This window comes from Ascidia mentula, chromosome 6 (genome assembly GCF_947561715.1).
Source record: "Ascidia mentula chromosome 6, kaAscMent1.1, whole genome shotgun sequence".
Classification (NCBI taxonomy): domain Eukaryota; kingdom Metazoa; phylum Chordata; class Ascidiacea; order Phlebobranchia; family Ascidiidae; genus Ascidia; species Ascidia mentula.
Genome location: NC_138571.1, coordinates 3,262,178 through 3,284,962, shown reverse-complemented (window position 1 = coordinate 3,284,962; position 22,785 = coordinate 3,262,178). Strand labels below are relative to the sequence as shown.

Here is a 22,785-nt window from a genome sequence, read left to right as displayed (position 1 = left end):
AAAAACGCGCGCCCTCTCAAATTTGAAGAATATTAACCATAACCCCCATATTTTCAAAAATCGCCTCTGTGTTTGGTCAGCCGAAGCTGCTTCCAGTCGCACCACGAGGAGGTACACAGATGACTTGGTGTTTGAGCCAAATAGGCCACAAACAACCCAGCGACCAACCTGAAAAATACATATCATATTCATATTCGAATATTAATACGAATTTTTTTTTGATTTTTCTTTCGTTGGAAAGTTCAGCCTGTGATCTATCTTTGTGTGAAAAAAGTAAGTCGCTACCTCGTTAGGCGGCCGAGTCACGCGCGTTCAAACTTTTGTTAACTGGCGATTTTTTTTTTGTCAACTAACATCCCTCTGGTCAATTATCTCCTCGCCACCTGCAATTATAATTAAGTTATATGTCAACAACTCTGTGTTACAACTTGTTTAAACTCAGTTAAAACTTGTGTTTGATTAAAGCTTTAACGCAACCCCCTATTTCTGAGCAATTGATTTTTACAATTGTTGATGTAGGATAGGCGGTTAACTATGTCAACGAAAATCAACTTTGAGGAAATGCATTTCAATGTTTCCAATACATCTCCCTTTCCTTCTTTAGTAAAACAGCAATATAATCCGACACGTTGTATCATTATTACTCACGTGTCATGGTCTCTGTTGCGTGTTGAAAATCTCATCCCGTTTAGACTGTGCTACCCACTCATGGAATCTCCGATATTCCCCGAATACCCGGATATAGTAATCATGTAAGAACTTCCTTCATCGCCAATGCTGAAATTACTGAAAACAACAATGTCATAATTTTCAATTTAATGCGAAGTAATTTAAATACTAACGGAAAATTGTTTGTTTTGAATCAATGCATTTACATTGGCTTGTTGCTTATGGTCATGTTGTTGTTTTTGTACCCTCATTTAAAACATTGAAAGCCAAGCATATTGGGTAGAAAATTTAAATTTCAAACACTGGAGTATGCATGAGTGTTAGCTTGAGAATAAAATATTCTTTTTGTCCTATATATCGATGCGGGACACAACACTAATATTGACTAAGTTGATGCCACCAATTGTCGACCTATCAGCATCGCGTAAATTATCGTTGGTATAAATGGATTAAATTGAAAACGTTAAATACGTCATAGTCTTACCTATACTCGGCAAAACCTTGACCTCCGGAAAAGTCCTGAAGGTCAACACGAAGGCGACATCTAGTGGACGCACTGGTGATTTGATGCAGTTTCTCCAAACCTGAAAAAAATTGTTCGTTGTCGTTATATTGCTGAATACACTGGAATTTAAATTGGATTGACTGATCCAGCTATATTGTCTCTAGGATTGTTACGTGGCGTGTTGAAACGTTTTGCTTGGTGCATAAAAGTTATTACACCCTGTCAGTACATGTTGAGTAAATGCATTCAACTTACAACAAACTATTATTCAAAGTTTTACACCATATATTTGTATAAAACTTGTGAGACCTTGATGATTGCTTTATTGGAATACAAACCCATCCAAAAATCTGTTGATAGATCCCCAAAACCGTTCTTGTAATCCACCCAATCTCTATCGAAACTCACAGATCCATCATAACGACGCTGGAACACCTGGTATTTATCAATTACAAGTCTTGACACAGACTTTAGGTAAAGAGTTCTAAAAAAGTAAGATGACCTCCATCTCAATATATGACTTTTCACTTTCATGTGTAATTTCCTGACCTTTATAAACAACACAATCCCGGGTGTATAGTTAAGTATTGTAGTGGGAAATCGTATATTACTTGGCGTGCATAATCACCTCGCTTACCCAACTTAGCGCTGATGCCAAGGATTGCCCATCCCTGTGTTAATATTATTTACCACAGTATGTATACCTGCCAGCCATCTTCACAGTAAACTTCTTCTCCAGATGTGAGATGTTGGACCTTACCTTCAAGATATGAAGTTTTACAGGAAACCGGCAAAACAGTGTACATGAGATTCTGGAAATCTGCAGACGGTTAAAACTTATTACATCAGCTAAACTATTGAGTTAAACTTATTCACACGCAAGTAGGTGTTGAGAACCCCACAATATTTGCACGACTTGCATTATGACCAGAATATACCGGTGCCAGATGGAACCCTCTCTTATTCGACGTATATGTTTAGTTTGCCAACACACGTAACCACTCGTTATGTCACATCATTCGATGCTGATCAATTAATTACATAATATTCCCGACAAATAAAGACAAAATCAAGCCAAGACAATTGATTTGTAAATAGTTTGTGGAGTAAACCGTCTTTCCTCAGCACACTATACGTGATTAGTGAACACGCGGGTATCCACTCAGCACACTGACGTGAGTTACGGGCAAAGGTGTTCGGAATTTGACACGTGTGTGAGGTTTATATTTAAATAAAGTAAAACAAAACTCAACTGTTAGATGTGTTACTCAGTTGACCTTGCAGTTGATCCACTCTGTTCTAAAACTCTGTAAAAAAATTTTTTATGAATTTACTTATTGTGATTTTATGACAGTTCACCGTGTAGGTGATTTGTTGTACGGCTTCGTTTGTATCAAATATCTATCTATTCTGCCCTGTCAAATATGGTGGTAGAGTTTTACAAGTTTCCCTATACCCACTAAACAATAAATTATGTCGAAAAATGTTTAGAAAAGATCGCATACCCGTAACAAGTCTCAGTAAATCTTCTTTGCCAGCCACTGCTCCTTGGTCTCCCTTTCGACCTCGACGACCTTGAGGTCCACGTGGTCCCATCTTTCCTGGTCTTCCAGTCTCTCCTCTGGCACCTTTCAAGCCGGAATGTTCTATCTCTGATCCTTGTTCTTGTCCATCACAAACAACTCTGCATACTTGTTGTTGGTGAGTTATGACAAGATGGCCGACAAATAAAAAACTAAACAAAATTAACTTCATCACAAGCTTGACTTTGAAAATCTGTAAATAGTTTCCCAGTCATCACATGAAAATTAACCAAGTAAACGTCAAAGTTAAATTTGCACAAATATTACCTAATTAACAACTACATGTAAATTACAAAAGATTTACTGAGATTTCCTGGAGAATATCAATACACGTTTATGCTGCGTAGATGAATCAAATATAATAATAATAATGTCAAATTTAAAGCAAAGTTACGCAAAATACAACCTTAAACTGTTAACCAATGTTACGTTACTGTCAAGGATATTTGTTTATGATAATTGTTTTCTGAAAACAAAGAAACAAACATATCTTTGTAAGCGTGTTTTGCAGGCGAGTTATCTATCGCAAAATACATCTGGCATCTCTACTTGGTTTAATCTTTGTTTCACCTTCAACTCTACCAGTCACAATTTGTCTAAGCAAAACATGAGTGACTTAACCACGTTCAGTAGCAATTCAAGCTTGATCTGAACTTGATAACGTTGCGTTTCCAACTACACAGACCCGAGCAAACTCCAAGCAGTAATCACGACGCAACTGTGACTTGCTATATATCTTCTCGAAGTTGCTGGAAACCTTTGAATTTCCGACCAAGCAATCAGACCTGGCGTAATGAATGACGTCATTAATAGGAGCGATCAGAAACACGGCGTGTCAAAATACATCCAGTCAAGGGAAGTCGGTTTTTCATATATCTGTGCGTGCGTTCGTTTACCAGAGTTCATAAATTTCTACATTAATTCTGGCTTTCTGTGACCGCTGTGTTTGGGTTGGTAATGGAACAAGACGCAGTTGAACTTAATGTAATTTATGCACATTAAATTTAGCTGAAAACCAATGGTTGGCACTCAATTGAGATGAATCAACTCAATATGTAAAAAACTGGAAGAAGATGGATAAACGATCGCTAATGTTAAAGAACTTATGCGTTGCTTTTCCTCCTAATCACCTTCCTTGACACAAACTCTTGCACACGCAATTATTCAGATACCAAACAATAAACTCTTTCATGTCATGTTAAATGTTAATAAGATGACTACAATCACTTAACATCCTATAGAACTGTGGCAACACAACTGAGATCACGACACAAAACTGCAAAAAATGGGAAAATGCTTCGTTGGCGCTGAGCGTGAAGTCAATACAAGTTTGTAGTGAGGCGTGAAGGAATGTGGGTGGTGTGGTTTGGGGCAAATGGAGTTGCCACCGGTGTGTTGACACAAAATCCACTTCGCTACTTGATGGCGGCCAGGTTAAGTAAGACCAGAGAACAAAACCTTTTCGTGAATATAGTTATTTTAAACTTTCACAACTTATTATGTTCGTTCATTGTTACAAAATAAAGATACAACGTTTAATATATCCACAAACACTTCACGAACATTTTCTATCAATTCGCCATGTCCTGGTGGTTGTCCGGTATAACTTACAAATGTGGATGAAGTTTTGTTGAAAATATAAACATTTGTAGTGTCACGGAGTTATTTCGGCAACCCAACGCTGCCTCTCCAACTAAAGCCAGAATACCCCACACTGGTTTCACTAAATAGGCGTCTCTTTAATAAACGAACTAAAAACGACGATAAAACGTACATACAATACCAGTGAACGCCAATAAACCCTCCAATACAAACTACTTGTTTGGCAACACTAAAAACAACCATACAGCACGACGCCCATTTCAAGACTAACGGGTCATACACACAGCACTCTTTGCACCGGCCAATCAACCAAAACACCCGTTCATGAGGCGGCAACCGCAACACGAGAAAGACAATAGTGCGCGTCGATGCACAGGCGAAAACTGTGGTAGCCATAATCTAAATTTTACTTTTCGTCCAAACTAAAAGATGTGCACAGAGGTAGCAAGTTGCCAAACACTCTTTCCCATCGGTTGATTTGGTCTCACACACACATGTATATTAATGGATTGTTGTTGTTGTATCTGGTTTTGTAAAGCTGGCTGGAGCACGGGAAGGCGTCTTACCGATAGTTTGTTTTTCCAGAGTATGACGGTTATCAGATTACCAAAAGTTCGAAGTAGTTTGCCTGTATTGATGATCACTTAACATTGCGTCCAGAATAATAAAAACACAACATTACGACTAACAACCACATTTGAAGGTTTTGGGATAAAATGGCCTCCATTTTAATATATTCAGGGTTAAGTCCATCACCACTACTTACTTGGATTTTGATGTGATGTAACTTGTCCCCTACTGTGTGAATTTGCCCTCCCTTGGGGTATAACGTTAAGAATCTAACTTCATGCTCTGGCAACCGTTGCCTTCAGCTCGGAGTACTAACAGTTGATGGCAGCTTCCAACTTCAGAGTCGATATTGAGTTGATTCATTAAACAAAGATAATTGTAGACCCAGCTGCTACCTTTCGGTTAAAAGATTGAACACGAAGAACTTTGTTTTTGGTCTCATCGTGGTTCCAACTAAACTACGTTATTCTGCATCTCGGGCATTTCGCATGCTGCCCATAAAACAACTGGCTGGAACGGTGGTGCACTGGCCCAGTATTGATAAAGACATTTTGAACATGTGTCTTAAGTGCTGTACATCTTAAGCCAAACATAAAAACATGATGTCGAATGTTCCCGTACATTCATGGTTGTTGACCGAGAAGCATTGGAATTAAGGTCACATTAATCTGTCCTTTAAATGTTGAAAGTATAAAATTCCAATTTAAAGTCACTTTCAGCTCGATACAAAGTTACAACTTCACTCTTATGTTTAAATGTAAGATGAAAAGGACTCGAAAAAATGTCGGTAGGAACTGCAGGCCCTTCAGTAGTTGGATGTTTTTGACGGAGTATTATGGCATTCCTAACATCATTAAACTGTGTTAAAATTCTGTCAAGGCAGTCTGCAACTTGTTTGTACGGCTTGTGCTCAAACTACAGTTTTGCACCAGTGTCTTGGTATCTGGACAGCGATTCTTTGTTATTTAAGACAGCTCTGAGATTGTGCAATTTCTTTGAAATTATGTTTATATTAGTTAATGCTGCATCGCTCGTGATGAGATTCACCTTTTGCTTCCTGCTATACAGAGCTGATATAGACATGCTTTCCTCAGAGCATATAGGGTCACATAAATAATCTGAGGCAACTTTTAATTTTGCCTGCATTAGTTTCAGCTTTTGATACTTGTTAAGGGAGTTACTTACTTTGACGACTTAAAACTGCAGAGGGCACTCTATGTATTTTTAAATTCACAATTTCTTTCTTCTTTTCCCGGATTGTTTTTTGTTCTAAGACTGAGGTATGTCGATTCTTTCCAGCAGATGAAATTCTTGTTCCTTCTGACACAACCCCAGTTTTTGATTTCGTCCCAACCCTGATTTTTGTCCTACAATACTTTTCAATAATTTTGTTTGTTTTTACCATAAACATTTCATGCTTGGGGCAGTTTCCTCTCATGCATAATCTGCATTCTTGTTTTGTTGACTGGGTTGGGGTAGAAGAGGAACGTTTTGATGATTCTCCACCAGTTTCTCGAATTAATTTAGCTTTTTGAAGCATGCTGTCGACACTTTCTATTTCTTTTTGGAGCTTTCCATTTTTTTCAACTTTTGGTTCTTCTTTTGTGGTTAGTTGACTTTGCTTCCTGTCATGTCTTTCTGTTACCCATGACTGTAACTTTCTGAAACGTAATACGTATTCATTTTTTCATGTTTATGTAACACAATATAAACATTTCAAATTCGCACTCAGTTGAAACTTTGCTATAACAAAGATCACAGAGATTTTACCAAAAATATTTTTGTAAGGTAATAATGAAGCAGGTTATTAAAAAGGTGCTAGACCAAGGTTTCAGACTGGGGTCTGCATAGGACGTATGTGAAGATATGGCAGGATATCAAACTTATCTTGTGTAAAATTGCTGCAGAGCTTTGGGAACTTTGCAGTTGTTGCTCAATTTTGTCAATTATTGTTTTTCAAACTTACAGTCTGTCGAGTTGCTGCTAATAAGATTTGCCGTTCTGCATATGCAAAAAACTTAAAAATATGCCCGACAAAAAAAATATTCACAAATTCACATCAGAGGTCCGCGGCAAAGAGTTTCCTGCTCTAGACAAACACTTGCCATATTTTTGCGATATCTTTCCAAAGCTGTCCTTAGATCAAGAGTTTAATCAACAATTTCGAGAAACCCCTTGAGGTTATTCATTATACGAACCATGGAATCAGAGAAAATTTTAAACTTTTCTTTCTTCAACTCCTTTTATCGCTGAAAAACTCCCCGCAGGGGAATAACCACGATTTTTAGCTTAAGAAAGAGAAAATTGTGGCGGATGCCACCCTTGAATTCACTGAAGCGTGATAAGTTTTTGCTTTCAGCCAGATCGCTACAGCATTCCGCACATCCAAGACTTCACATCGCGGTTGTCCGGCTCCACGATATTTTCGAAGATCGACCTAGTTCGGGGCTACCACCAGGTCCCTGTTGCCGAGAAAGACATCCAAAAAACTGCTATCATAACTCCGTTTGGACTGTTTGAATTCTTAAGAATGCCTTTTGGTCTGAAAAATGCAGCCCAGACTTTTCAACGGCTTATGGACCAGGTATGTCAATCTTTACCATTTGTTTTTGTTTACCTGGACGACATACTGGTGGCCAGCAGTTCCCCAAGTCAACATAAATTACACCTAGAACAGCTTTTCCGCCGCCTGCAGGAATGCGGCCTTTTAATCAACTTAAACAAATGTGTTTTTGGAAAAAAACAAATCCAGTTTCTAGGTCATTTGGTTGATGCCGAAGGCGCAAAACCTTTGCCCAGTAAAGTGGAAGTCATAGAAAAATTTCCTCGGCCCACCACGGTTAAAGGTTTGCAGAGATTTGCTGGAATGATAAACTTTTATCACAGATTTATTCCTTCTGCCGCAAGTATCATGTTCCCCATTTATAATTCCAAGTCAAAAAGGAATGCTCAGCTGCAGTGGTCTCGTGATTTGCAATGTGCTTTTGACGCAGCAAAACTTGCACTGGTAAATGCAACCAAACTTAATCACCCACATCCTGATGCCACAGTCGCCCTGACTGTTGATGCATCCGATAGGGCTGTAGGAGCGGTGCTTGAACAGCATATAAACGGGGTTTGGAAACCTCTTGCATTTTTTAGCCGTCATTTGCGTGCTAACGAGATGAAATACAGCGCTTTCGACCGAGAGTTGCTGGCGGCTCATCTGGCTATTCGTCATTTGCGATACTTCCTAGAGGGCCGCATATTTACCCTCTACACCGACCACAAACCGTTGACTTTTGCGTTACAAAGGGCATCGGATCCATGGTCAGCAAGACAACAGCGCCACTTGTCCGCCATATCCGAATATACAACGGACCTTCGCCATGTACAAGGTAAATACAATTGTGTTGCTGATACCTTATCCAGAGCAGTGATTGGCTCCATTGAAAATCCTGCAATCAATTTGGATCACATTGCTCTTGCCAAAGCGCAGCATGTTCCCGAAGTACAAGCTTACCGCACTGCCGTATCCAACTTACAAATTAAGGAAGTTGTGATGGACACCTCACAGGTGAGACTTTTATGTGATATGTCCACTGGTGTTTGCAGACCAATCATCCCGCAATCATGGCAAAGAAAGGTGTTCGACGCTATTCATGGTCTAGCCCATCCATCAATCAGAACAACACGCAAAATGATTTCGTCAAGGTTTGTGTGGCATGGTTTGAACAAGCAAGTTGCAGAGTGGGCTCGGCAATGCTTGCAATGCCAACGTGCAAAGATCCAAACACACGTACGTTCTCCTCTTCATCGTTATGAAATCCCCAAAGCGCGATTTTACCACGTTAATATTGATATTGTTGGCCCTCTGCCGCCATCACAAGGAAGTAGATACTTGCTTACCATCGTCGACCGCTTTACACGATGGCCAGAAGCCATTCCAATGTCTGATGCGACAACCGTCACTTGCGCAAGAGCGTTTATATTTCATTGGATTGCCCGCTTCGGGATCCCAACGGAAATATCGTCTGACAGAGGCCCGCAGTTTACATCTGAATTGTGGAAGAACATTTGCCAGCTCATGGGAATTAAACACCACTGCACTACAGCGTTCCACCCACAGGCTAACGGATTAGTGGAGCGATTTCACCGTCAACTCAAAAGCAGCCTGATGGCTAGATCGGCTAATCCAAATTGGATTGACGAGCTGCCCTGGGTTCTGCTCGGCATACGTAACATGCCAAAAGAAGATCTCACCACGTCAAGCGCGGAACTCGTTTACGGCTCAACCATTTCCCAACCTGGGGATTTTCCTGCTGCTGCAGACACGTCTATCAAGTATTCCGAGTTTGTACAAACTCTTCGTCGCGCGATTCAAACATTATTACCGCAGCCCATGTCGCGCCATTGTCGAACTCGTGTATTTGTGCCACCTTCGTTACGCAATTGCACCTATGTTTTTGTGCGTAAAGATGGATATCGCCCCCCACTTTCGCCACCGTATGATGGTCCTTTTAAAGTGTCTGCTCGTCACGAAAAGTATTTTGTGATAAACATTTCAGGTGTTGAACATACCATTTCGATTGATCGCCTTAAACCTGCTATTGTTGACTGCTCCAAACCGGTACCTGTTGGGCAAGCTCGTAAAAGAGGGCGACCAAAAAAACAACATCCCGCTTCTGGGGGGAGTAATGTGGCGGATGCCACCCTTGAATTCACTGAAGCGTGATAAGTTTTGCTTTTAGTGTTGCCTTTTTCTGCGCGTCTCGAAACAATTAAGCGTTTTCTGGCAACGACGCGCATTCAGAAAAATACACGTTACGAAGCACCCGCTTTATTTTGACTAAAATTTAGTCGTTAAAATATTGAATTGAATTATCTATATATTTATTTTATCTGAAATTCCAAAAATATTTGAAATTCCACAAAGTTTATTTATAGTATTGCACGCTCCAATGGTTTAAGGGCGCCATCCCTGTTTTTAGTGTTAGATTTATATGCAATCATCTGTATTAAACACTATAGGACCCGTATCAGTTCTAAATCTCCTAAATCAAGTTTTCTTGTGTTGTTATGTTTCTCCCGTTCAGTTGCCTGCCTACTTTAGCGCTTTCTTAGTTGCAACTCTTTCTCAAATTGCACCGATGATGGACGCAGTCGTGTTCGAAACGTTTGCACATAATGTATAGCAGCGTAATAGCTTTGGCCTTCTTGTTTAAAGTTTTGAGGCTTTTCAGCATTAATACACATACTGAGTAACTTGCGTTTTTGCCAAAGAATGTAACTTCGGCTTGTCATACTTCGCAACATTTTAATATTTTGTTTACACGTGGTCTTTTGAAACTGCTTTCTACAGTCTTAGATTTACACCCTGTCTTTGTGACGCCATCGCTAGTTATCTCGCTGGCGTTACGTCTTTCAACTTGCGCTACTTCTTCTAAGTCTCCTTTGTCGCGTAATCGCAGCAAATTATCTCTTTGTTTCTGCCTCATCCTTGATATTTTCCTATATATTTGCGACACTTTGCCAGCAACAGGCTCGCGCAATTACATTCTTATTATTACAAAACGAGTCTTATTGTTACACAATATTAATTGAAGCAACTCGCGATAGAACAGTTTCAAACTGGCCATATAGTGGATGATTACTTTCAAAAAGCTATTTACGTCCTTTGTGATAAACAAGTGATTTCTGACCCGGGTTCCACGGAACATCAGTGAAACTAATAAATTTCTCGCGGATCACTTAGCGATATTTCATGGAACACCGGTTGAAAATCACTGTCCTAGATCCTAAGATGTGGTCTCATGGATCACAGAGATCGCAGTTTGGTCTCAGAGTCCATGCCTGTGGTCTTAGAACTTATAGTTAGATCAAAGAACTAAACACTGATGACGATAGAACCGACATGGTGTCAGATCGAGACTTTCTTGGCAGACTTACAGATGAGTCGCGAAGGTGGAAACCCTTTTCAAAAACATTTCCTGTGGCTTATGACCTATGAAGGCCCACTAGTACTAAATATTCAAAGAAAAAAAAATAATTGGAGCTACATTGTACAAAACACATCAAGGATCTAAGGAGCCTTCAGGAGGATCTTATGTCCTATAGGATAGCAGAAACAGTCCCCAGGGGGTAACCAAAGCAACTTTCCCGGCAAAAGTGGTTTTGCAATTGCGTAGAAAAGGGTTGGGGAGAACATTGAATCGCAAATTGCAAAAGGTTTTAAATCCAATCGACACTTTTGAAAGCCTTTTTAACTAAAATAATGTCCGACCTGGGGGCAAAATACTAATTTTCGCCCGATTGCGTAGACAAGAGGCGATCCCAACTCGAAAAGTCAAATCAAGGTCTACTTCTGTTATTCAATTTTTAGCAAAATTCTACAAAATTTCACTCTCTCTATGTCATCTACATTCTGCCATGGAATGCTACCAGCAGACGCATCAGACGCGTCTGTGTCCTCCATAAACTGGGGTGTTAAATTTGGTTATTACACAAGTGTGTATAAGGTCCAACCTTGGGAGGTGACAAGAAAATGATTTGTAAAGGAAAGCCAAAACTAATATGCTACTCATGCCGAAGCAAACGTTTCAAACACCACTGTGTTCATCATCATGGACAAGTAAGAATGAGTTGCAGCAATGTGTGCACAGAGGTAGACTGGTAACTGAGCAGACAAAAACAACAATACAAATGAAACACGTGGCAGACGCCACTCGAAGGCCCACGGTCGTGACGTCATCATTTGGACTGCAATGAGGACCTGGGTGTTGACAAGAAACCTTGTTACACAATTTATTAACCTCACATAAAACCTTTCCCATAAGTCGGTGAAATGGCGCCGCGATATCCGCGCATTTCTGTAAATATTTGCGGTAAATTGGTGTGACTGCATTTATGGTTTATCAGAGAAAGCCAAGCTGAACTGAATCAAATTTACTGACATTCTCGAATTAAACATCAACTCTCAAATCTGAATGGTCAATGTTTGCATTTACATGGATTATCAACATAAAGCATGGAAACGGTTGCATGCAATATTACAACAATGACATGATATACAAGGAATGATAAAACGGAATATGTTGTCAATATCTAATTGACACGTTGACAAATTTCTTTGCAAGAAGTGGCATCCAAAACACACAAAATGTAATAATAAGTATTGTCGAAGTCATATTTGCAATTATTATGTTGTGTTTTTCTGGCATCAACCGTTTTTTTATTAACGTCGAATAATAATCACGCTGTAAACCAAGTTTAACTCATTTACGGCGAACGTGCTATTCGTTCGTTGACACTTCCAGCAACAAGCCGCCTTTTCAAATGAGTCACGTGGTAATCCGAACTCAAATAACCTGGTATGCATTTTCTATATAGTCCACATGTCTTTTGCGTAAAAAAGATACGAAGGGACAGAGGACAAAGGACATATAGGACAAAGACTTTTTGTACGCGTGGTTTGTAACTTTTTATTGTTAATCCTCGTGCGCTTGTTTATTATGTATTAAACTGATCGATTGACTGTGGGTTTGATAGCAGCCTTTTTATCAGGAGTCAGATATACGTCAGTGTTATTATTTGTGTAGACGTTTTAAGTAACGCCCTACAAATACCATGATAATAACAAACATGCAGAAAGGTGAAGTTCGCTTTCGTGTTATTTACGATTTCAAGCCTTTATCAAAACGTGTGGAAGTATTTACAATGTCTGTCAATAATTGTAAATCAACACAACGTTGCCATGGTAACTAACGACGCAATGTTAATTTTCGTCACTTTAAACCTCCCAACATTTACTCGCATTTCACTTTCATCTTAGAACTCATTATTCCGCTCCATGAATTCTTCCATTTCCACCAACTCATAGTGTTCTCACTAGTAGAAGTTCTCGACCACGGACCATTGAGTTGGGCATATGAACAACTACGTTGCCACCAAGCTCCACGAGTCACAGCACAATTAACACTTGGATGCCTGCAATTATAATTAAGTCGGTTGTCAACAACTCTGTGTTACAACTTATTTAAACTCAGTTAAAACTTGTGTTTAACTAAAACTTTAACGCAACCCCCTGTTTCAGAGCAATTGATTTTTACAATTGTTGATTTAGGGCAGACGATTAACTTTGTCAACGAAAATCAACTAATTTGAGGAAATGCATTTTTTGTTTTTTGACTCAACTCGATTTACTTCGTTAGTAAAACAGAAATATAATCAGACACTTGTATCATTATTGCTCACGCATCATTGTCACTGTTGCGTGTTGAAAATCTCATCCCGTTTAGACTGTGGAACCCAGCCATGGAATCTGATATGTTCCCCGAATATCCGGATATAGTAATTGTGTAAGAACTTCCTTCATCGCCAATGCTGAAAGTACTGAAAACAACAATGTCATAATGTTTAATTTAATGCAAAGTAATTTAAATAACAACGGATAATTTGTTGTTTTAAATCAATCCGCTTACATTGGTTTGTTGCTCATGGAAATGATTGTTAAACATAAAACCCTTTATGACGTAATAAACGACATGAGTCATACATTGTGTTGTGTTGTGTGGGACAATTATTTGTCAACTAAGCAATAAACACAGAGTGGGATTAGAAGTTTTGAGAAGGAAACCCAGATATTTTTCAACTTTAAGTTCACAAACGACTGGAGGATTACAAGGAGGCTTTATTGTAGCTGAAGAACAAAGCGGATAAATCTAACTTTCCAGTCAAGATGCAACGTTTTAGCAAAGGTCAGTACTTGGGACTTAACATTTTACCACAAGGAGTTGGGCAACAACGACCGCATAAACTCGTCTGGGCAACAGATTTTCCTTAACCTTTTTTAAGTGGTTCTTAACCTTTTTTATCTCATTTCCTACTTCCAGTGTAAACGGAATCCTTATTTCCCACTGGTATTTACATTGTTTAACTAAGAATTTAATTATTGTATTTTCGCTATATCTGTTATACTTTTTTAACTTTTTCTGCCGCATGGCATTACCAATTACCAATAAGTGTGCAACACACAGTGAATACAGATCATTATATTTCTTTTCCGACTACTTTTGTGTATTTCGTTACCGACTGATTATCCACCTACAACCCTAAAATTTCCCACGGGTAAGAACCACTGGCCTAAGGAATTAACTCTGCAGGCCAATGCACCCATTTTCTGCATAGAGACCCAACAATATCCAATCAACCACGCAACGACCAGCAGCTAACCCACGGGTGGGCAAAGAGAACACAGAGTGTTTACACTATACAACTTATACACTGACAATCAAGTTGTGTCAGCGTCTTACACGTCGCGATTACGGGATTTTTGTTGCCTCATTCAAAACATTGGGAGCCGAGCATGTTGGGCAGAAAATCGAAATTTCAAACACTGGATTATGCATGGGTGTTAGATGGAGAATATAATAACCATTTTGAACGTTGACACCAAGAACAACACGGAGAACAAGAACGTCGACACCAAGAACAAATGGAGGCGATGATAGCAATTCTGGGGAAGCCTCGCTCGAGTGAAGGATCGACGGAAGGAACGGCATCAACGGTAACTCATCTAAATACGCCAAATTTTTTGCCTTTTGATTCGACTTCAGAGCTGTGGGTTGACTACTGGTCCCGGTTTTGCACGTTTGCCAAAGCTCATTTGGTACCTGACGATCGACTGGCCAAGGTATTTTTGACGAGTCAATCTTCAACGGTGTACAAGATGCTTTTCAATTTGGCTGCACAGGAATCGCCACCAAGAGACATCAATGAGCTCACGTTAGAAGAAATCGTCCAACATATGAAGTTTCAGTTTGACCCCAAACGTTTCATAGTCCGCGAAAGGTTCAAGTTTTGGACCGACATGAAGCGCAAGCCGAGAGAAAAAATTCAAGAGCTCGCTGTTCGCATTCGACAAAGCGCAGCAACTTGCGACTTTGCATCCATCACAGATCCATTGGATGAAGCTTTACGCACTCGTTTTATCTGTTCAATTGGAAACGAGGCGGTTTTAAAAGCTCTGTTTAGGACAAAGGATGACGAATTGAGTTTTGCTCGTGCGATTGACATTGCGGTTGAAACCGAAGATGCTGCCAAAGTGGCTAAAGAAACTGTTTACGGGATGCAGCCATCGACTTCGGTGTTCAAGGTACGTGCTACAGCTAAGCCGTGGGAGAAACGTAAAGTGGATTCGAGGACGGTGCAATTACCTGAAGGGAGGAAATGTTATCGATGTGGCAAGACTTCGCATCAGGCTTCCGAATGTCGTTTCAAGAATGCAGCCTGTCAACTTTGTCACTTAACTGGACACTTGGAATCCGTTTGCCGCAAAAAGATTCGACAGCGCTCGTCCCATGGCGTTAAAAGAATTGAGAAACTGAATTGCGTTTCCAGTATTGAAGCAGCCACGCCCAAGTTGGAAGTTCCAATTTGCATCAACGATCGTTCGCTGAACATAGAACTTGATACAGCTACCGGCGGAAATTTTCTGTCAAAAGAAACATGGAAGAAGATTGGTTCTCCACAGCTGCACAAAGCAACGTCGCAGTATCAGTCTGCAAGCAGGCACAACTTGCCGGTAATGGGCACATTTACGTCTGCTACCAGTTATGCAGATTCCGGAAAAGTAGCTTACCTTCATTTCAACGTCTGCGACATTCCACGTTTGAATTTGGTGGGGCGGAACGGAATACAGAAAATGGGTATTTCGTTGGACGAAGTTCTGTACGGCAAGTCAAGCTTACAAGCTGCAGAGGTATTACAAGCCGTAACCGCTCAAGAACCGCAAGACATATCACTACATGAAGAGTGTGTCAAGTTGTGCAGTGAATTCGCAGAACTGTTTAAGCCCAATTTAGGCTGTCTTCAAGATTATGAACTGGAGGTACAATTTAAGGACGACGCAAAACCAGTTTTCTGCACACCGCGTTCAGTTCCGTTCGCTATGCAGAGTGATTTGTCCCAGGTTTTAGATTCCGGGATAAGCAAAGGAATTTGGACTCCAGTGAAGTTCAACGACTGGGGTACGCCAATAGTTCCGGTCCGCAAATCAATCACTTCTTCGCAAAAGCCTGCTTTACGAATTTGTGGTGATTATTCCGTGACTGTCAATTCACAATTGGAAGTTCATCGTCACCCATTGCCATTACCAGAAGATTTAATGCGGAAGTTAGGTGGTGGTTATGGCTTCACGAAGATCGATTTGGCGGATGCGTACAATCAAATCAAGTTGGGACCAGAAAGTCGGAAGAAGCTTGCTCTGAGCACACATCGCGGAGTTTTATTACAGAACGTATTGCCTTTTGGTATCAGTTCTGCGCCAGCTTATTTTCAAGAAATTATGGATGATATCACTAAAGACCTACCGGGTGTAGCAGTATATCTAGATGATATATTGGTCAGTGGTTCGTCTGCCAAGGACCACCTTCACAATCTCAAACGTTTGTTGCAACGGCTCCAAGACAAAGGCTTACGTTGCAGGAAGCAAAAATGCAAATTTGCTCAACAGCAGGTTGAGTACCTTGGCCATGTTCTATCCAACAAGGGCATCACGAAGGGTTCCAAAGTCGACGCTGTACAACGTATGCCTGCTCCGCACGATGTACCGACGCTGCGGTCTTTCCTTGGATCTGTACAATTTTATGCAAAATTTTTGCCTGCAGAATTTTCAACTGTAGCAGAACCACTCTACCGTCTCACAAAGAAAGGCATTCCTTGGAAATGGAGTCAAAAAGAAGAACGTTCTTTCAATCAGCTGAAGGACTTACTATCCAGAGACCAAGTGTTGGTTCATTTCAATCCATCCATTCCGGTTGGTATTGCCTGTGACGCATCAAGTGTTGGAATTGGTGCTACGTTGTTTCACCGTTTTCCCGACGGCAGTGAGCGACCAATTGCCAATGTTTCTAAAACTTTGACACAAAGCCAGAGGAATTACAGTCAAATTCAAAAGGAGGCTTTGTCAATCGTTTACGCTCTAAAGAAGTTCTTTCAATATTTGTTTGGAAGAAGATTCATCCTGATAACGGATCATAAACCACTGATGTCTTTATTTGGTCCGCAAAAGCCTACACCAGCTTTGGCAGCCAACAGGTTGGCTCGATGGGCACTTTTCTTGAACCAATTTCAGTACACCATCGAGTATAGAAAAACCAACGAACACAATAATGCTGATGTTTTAAGCCGACTTCCACAAGGCGATGATACAACTTTCGACGGAGAGGAAAGTGCTGATGACGTAGACATCGTTTGTGCCATCGAAACAGTCGGAATGCAAGTGCAAATGGACTCCTCAGCACTACGAAAAGAATCTTCAAAAGACCCAATATTGAGCAAGGTGATTCAATACACGCACGAAGGTTGGCCAAGACAATCTTCCGATGAACCGACGGAAGAATTCCGGAAAGTGAGTAATTTTCTCACTACGTCATATGGAGTTCTTATGTATGGCTCCAGAATCGTCATTCCAGCAAAACTACGTGACAAAGTTTTGCAGCTACTGCATTTGGGCCATTTCGGCATGCAGCGCATGAAGCAACTGGCCAGGACAGGGGTGTACTGGCCAAACATAGATCGAGACATTGTGGACATGTGTCGAAAGTGTGGCACATGTGATGAGCACAGAAACGTAATGCCGAAGGCTCCCGTACATCCATGGATACTACCCGAGAAGCCATGGAGTCGAATTCATGTCGACCATGCCATAAATTTTATGGGTTGCAACTGGTTGGTTGTAATTGATGCTTATACGAAGTATCCATGTATTCACCGTACTCAAGCAATCACCGCTAAAGCAACAATGGATCTTCTCGACCAAGATTTCGCGCATTTCGGATATCCACACTCAATAGTGTCCGACAATGCACCATCGTTTACATCGGAGGAGTTCCGAAACTACTGCAAAGAAAGGGGGATTGTTCACCTTACAGGCGCACCTTATCATCCTGCGACCAATGGGGCAGCGGAGCGCTTGGTGCAAACTTTCAAGAAGGCATTACGAAAGTCTTCTGAGCCGCCCATGAACGCATTGAGAACTTTTCTCATGCAATACCGCCGTATACCAAACAGTAGCGGATACTCCCCAAGTGAACTTTTAAACGGAAGGCAAATACGAACAAAGATTGACACCATGATGTCTTCTCCAGTACATGATGTCCAGAAAAAGCAGTTGCAAGGAGTTAAACACGGTGTTTCCACTACACGCGTTAACAGGACATACAACGTCGGTGATCCTTGCTATGCACTGTATTACGGACCACGGCATGACAAAGACCCACGATGGGTTCCCGCACTGGTCATCAAACGTTGCGGAAGTCGAAGTGTTCGGGTTAAAGTTATTCCCCGAGGTCCGATATGGAGACGACATATTGACCAACTTCGACCCAGATATGCATCATCACAAGATGACGAGCCAGGAGATGAACCAGCAGATCACCCAACATCACGCGATGCATCCGATGATGAAGAGTCCGGTCGTGCCGATACGCGCGACACGGTCACCCCTGAGACTATCGTTAGTCCTGACAATACTCATTCACCTGCGGCGCAGGAGTTATCACACGGGGAGAGTTTACCCCGGCGCTCGAAACGGCGTCCGAAGCCTCCCAAATTTTATGGTTATTAGTGTCATTTTGCGTTGTTTCATAACCCAATATTGGCGGGGAGGTGTTGTGTAATTGTATCATTATGTGTCCCAAAGTTGACCTTACAAAACGGCGCTTAAGACTCGCCGTGCAATCAGCGTGTCTGGCAATGCGACCCACGCCTGTGGATGTACTGCGCACCTCAGTGGCTAATAATTGCGTTCCTGGCGTTGTTTGCGTGTTGGCTTTGCCTATAAAACCTGCGCACTGTTATGTATCAATACACTTGAACTGTTTGTGACTGAAGAATACAACACATTTGATCCCATATATCGATGTGGGACACAGCACTAATATTCACTGAATTGCTGCCATCAATTGTCAAACGGTTTGGCCGTGGTTAATTTCGCTTGAACTGACTTCCAGATGTCTATACGCTTCAGAAGATTTGGAATCAAGGGAAAGAAAATTTTCTGCAGCCACATTCTCTAAGCGCAAAAAGGTGACATTCGACCCAATCCGAGCCCCACTGAGTTCGGTCCCGGCAATCCGCGACCAAGCGATCGCGCAAACCTCAAGAGCGGTGATGTGGGGTCGTTACGAGTTGATTAACATCCCTATGTGTGTGCGGTATCTAAACTTTTTGTTTTCATAATTATTCCGAACCGAGTAAATGCATTGAAACACAGCAAGAATATTCTGTGTTGCTTTAAACTTAAATCCCGAATTTTGTGAATCTGACGTAATAAGGGGGGTATTTCCCTTATGTCTTTTAAGATTTTGTTAGTTATGACGACTTGGCAGCATCGGGTAAATTATCGTTGGAACAAAGGCATTAAATTGAAAACGTTAAATTCGTCTTAGTCATACCTATACTCGGCAAATCCTTGACCTCCGGAAAAATCCTGAAGATCAACACGAAGGCGACATCTAGTGGACGCACTGGTGATTTGATGCAGTTTCTCCAAACCTGATAAAATTTGTTGGTTGTAATAATATTGCTGAAAACACTGGGATTTAAATTGGATTAACTTATACTGTTATATCGACACTAGGATTGTTGCGAAGCGTGCTTGAAACGCTTTGCTTGGTAAGCCTGTATATTTAACTGGGTGTGCGCAAGTTGTAACACTCAGTAAATGTTCAGTAGATGCATAAAATTTAAAACCAACTATTATTCAAAATTTAACATCAGTTGTAAGTTTTTAATTAAACTTGTAAGACGTTTAGTTAAGGATTGCTTTATTGGAATACAAACCCATCCAAAATTCTGTTGATAGATTCCCAAACCCGTTCTTGTAATCCACCCAATCTCTATCGAAACTCACAGATCCATCATAACGACGCTGGAACACCTGGTAATTATCATAACCAAGATAAGATGTTCAGACAATAACTTTTCTGTAAACAATCACCGAACGCTTCCCAACCATTAAACATAGGATACAGTTCTAGCCTCGAGAGGCAAACTCACCAGCCAAGCTCCACCACCATCCATGTCGCAATATCCCTGGAAAGTCAGAGGAGAAGTTAAATTGTAGACTCCGCTTACGTTAAGGCCGTTTAGTAACGCGTCCTTGCAGGAGGTTGGAAACGAGCCTATGTTTCGAACACCATGAACATTGTTAATAAATTGCATTCCTTTCATTAGAAGAGAAAACAAACACAAAACTACAAAATCTTACCTTTTTCGCAATGTGATCCACTGTACCCGTGGGCACATGAACAATTGTAGGAGGTTTTTGTATCCATGCAAGTTCCATTGTTCTGGCAAATACCAGGATTTTGTGCACAGAAATCTGGATCTAAAAAGGAATCAAGTTTCATGATCTGAATTTGCATTCTTACTCCCAGGGAAGAGTTGACTTCACGGCCCTACACACACACAGGTGAAAGAATGTTTAAAAGTGTGTTTTATTTAGTCCGTATTTCAATGATATTGACAGTCAGGCACGCGAGGCAATTTCGTTTAGCTGGTTGTCATGTACAGCATGTGGCATTCTTCATCTGAAATATTGATTGGAAAACAAGCGTTATTTCATTGATCACTTCTTTTCACTTTCAATCCCTGTTTATCTGTTAGAAGGCTTTTTGTTAACTTACGAGTGAACGAAAAGTATTGACTTGATGAACCACACGATTTGCTGGTTACACCACCCTTGGTCGAACCAATAAATGAGCGTCTTCCGTTTCTCAAATAAAACGTCACGTATCCTCCACTTCCTGAAAATATTCATGGTTGATTCAAACAAACCACAAAGTGTTAATTACACCAACTTACGCGACAAGATACCAGCGTGAATGGCAGAGGCACAAACCGAGGAATTCTTGTTGTACGAATTTGTTCCACAGACGTAGTTGGACGAACAACCAGGTGGACAAAATACATCAGTTACAGAAAACTCACTGTTTCCTCTCGTGCTGCATTTCACTATATTTACATAAATAGTAATTATTTATTCTAACCAAAACGCTACCCGGAGCATAGCTTACTTTCAAATGTGTACGACCATCTTGCAAACGAACAAGATTTGCTTTTCACTCCGTTCCTGTCCAATCCTTTATATTCATGTATTGGATCACTTTTGTATACTTCAAAGTAGCCTCCATCATCTTTACAAAAATATTTGGTTTGAGTTCATATAAAAGAAAATCCGGTAAACATGCCAGGGTACTGTCACTATAACTTACTATCCATCAGTCCTGCATGCATTGCAGCCAGACAAAGGGGACCAGAGGCGTAATCATCACTTCCACACAAATCCGAATATTGTCTCCAGCAGTTGGGTGGGCAGATTACTTTTGAAATTGAGTGATTTAAATCTGATAACTTTGTGTCACACGTTGCTGTGGAAACGAAATATTTAGTAGACTTACAAGCAGTAGATAAAAATTTTATGAGTAAATTTAAAACGCAGCTTACCTGTCAACGAATTGCATTGATTCTTGCATTGCAGATAACAAAGCAGGAAAGCTTGCAAATAATACTTTAACATCATTGCTACACAAAATTAAAGAACATACGCTAGAAGTAAACAAGAAATTTAAAGGTATAAAACAAATTAAAAATTGCAATATTAATAGTTTTATCTCATATAAATTTCCGAAAATGGATTTGCGATGTATTTTTTTCTCAAAAAGATTCTTCTGTTAATTGCATTTAGTTTATGAAGATTTTCTGATTTTTCTTTGGCCATGCATTCAACCTAAAACAAACCTGGAACTCCTGTTGCTGCCAGGCATACTGCAATTTAAAATATACCCCTCTTCTGGCATAAAATATACGTACTGTATTTTACGACGTTTCGTCTGCCATTCAGCGAGACTTCATCAGGTATTGATGCCGCAATTTCAAAGTAAACTGCACTAAAACATTCAGGGGCACAAAAAAGGACACGTTAACACCGCTTGTTAGATCACGTAGCAGAGGCAAAACACGAAACACTGCGGGAGGCGAAACGGTTACAACAAATTGTTATAAACTGCCGGAAAGTAAACACATTGTTCTTTGTCGTTGACGCATCCACTGTTTTTGTGAATATGAAACGACTCAAGAATGCTAAAATAATCGCTCCTTTCTTGGGCAATATTCCGCACCATGTGAAAAACTCACGCGAGTTTGCAGCCGAGGTTGGGAGCTTACGAGTGGAGCAACATGAAAGCATGGTATCCTTTGATGTGGTGTCATTGTTCACCAATGTACCGGTATCCCTAGCAATCACTGTTGTTATGGCACGCTCAAAATAGACCGACAGTAACCCGTAAGGACGAAACGCCCACTAGCGGAACAGTGTTTCTGATTACCGTCCTGATATTTTAAATTTTTTTTTTTTTTTTAAATCGATTTATCCTACAGCATACGTCATCATTAGTTTCTGCAAATAAACTGCATTAAAACACTCGAAGCTACATGTACCAATAATAAGCAAACAAATAAAACTGAAATGGTGAACTCAATGTCCCCTACCACTGCATCTACACAACTGAAAACACCACTGCAGTGCAAGGCCCTCTTATACCGGAAGCAGAAAGATAAGGGAGTGCAAATCAAAACAATGACGACCCGCAGCACGAACGCACGACGTCATTGAAAAACATTAAAACAATGATAAAAGATGTTCTCCATCCATAAACACAACACCAAATAAAACTGCCTGCAACCGCTTACGAATTCGGGGGGAATCATTTTTTGAATGTTTATTGAAACTTGGGTGCGGTTTGGCTTCGCACACATCCAGTCCTTTGGCCATGGGCTGTTCCACAAATATCTCCAAAAACAACTTGAAATGCT

At 40.5% G+C, this 22,785-nt stretch overlaps 1 protein-coding gene and 1 long non-coding RNA gene across 3 annotated transcripts; both read right to left on the bottom strand.

The window, feature by feature from the left end:
• Nucleotides 1–365: 365 nt before the first annotated feature.
• On the bottom strand, nt 366–21,521 carry LOC145906005 (uncharacterized). Of its 2 annotated transcripts, none has more exons than XR_014402791.1 (11): nt 21,418–21,521; nt 21,186–21,341; nt 20,988–21,107; nt 20,776–20,925; nt 20,598–20,717; nt 20,180–20,299; nt 19,969–20,093; nt 19,753–19,849; nt 19,365–19,464; nt 649–786; nt 366–383 (listed from the first exon to the last, which is right to left on the bottom strand). XR_014402791.1 is itself a non-coding variant. In XM_082993378.1 (11 exons), exons 1-11 carry the CDS (start codon nt 21,491–21,493, stop codon nt 12,714–12,716), a joined length of 1,383 nt encoding a protein of 460 aa, XP_082849504.1. In that variant the 5' UTR covers nt 21,494–21,521; the 3' UTR covers nt 12,704–12,713. The 2 variants fall into 2 exon arrangements, 1 of the variants encoding a protein (XP_082849504.1); XM_082993378.1 differs by lacking the exons at nt 366–383; nt 649–786 and adding exons at nt 12,704–12,894; nt 13,162–13,299.
• Nucleotides 1,963–2,929, bottom strand: LOC145906277 (uncharacterized). The gene is made up of 3 exons (XR_014402814.1): nt 2,680–2,929; nt 2,428–2,481; nt 1,963–1,994 (listed from the first exon to the last, which is right to left on the bottom strand). It is a non-coding gene; the product is annotated as an uncharacterized LOC145906277 (long non-coding RNA).
• Nucleotides 21,522–22,785: the final 1,264 nt, after the last annotated feature.

Excerpts from the sequence above, each read along its gene's own strand:
- LOC145906005 (XM_082993378.1), bottom strand. The coding sequence starts at position 21,493 with ATGATGTTAAAGTATTATTTGCAAGCTTTCCTGCTTTGTTATCTGCAA. Across the intron at positions 20,718-20,775 it reads TCACGCTGGTATCTTGTCGC|GAAGTGGAGGATACGTGACG; the intron begins GTAAGTTGGTGT and ends GAATATTTTCAG. Across the intron at positions 20,094-20,179 it reads TGGATCACATTGCGAAAAAG|GCTCGTTTCCAACCTCCTGC; the intron begins GTAAGATTTTGT and ends TTCGAAACATAG.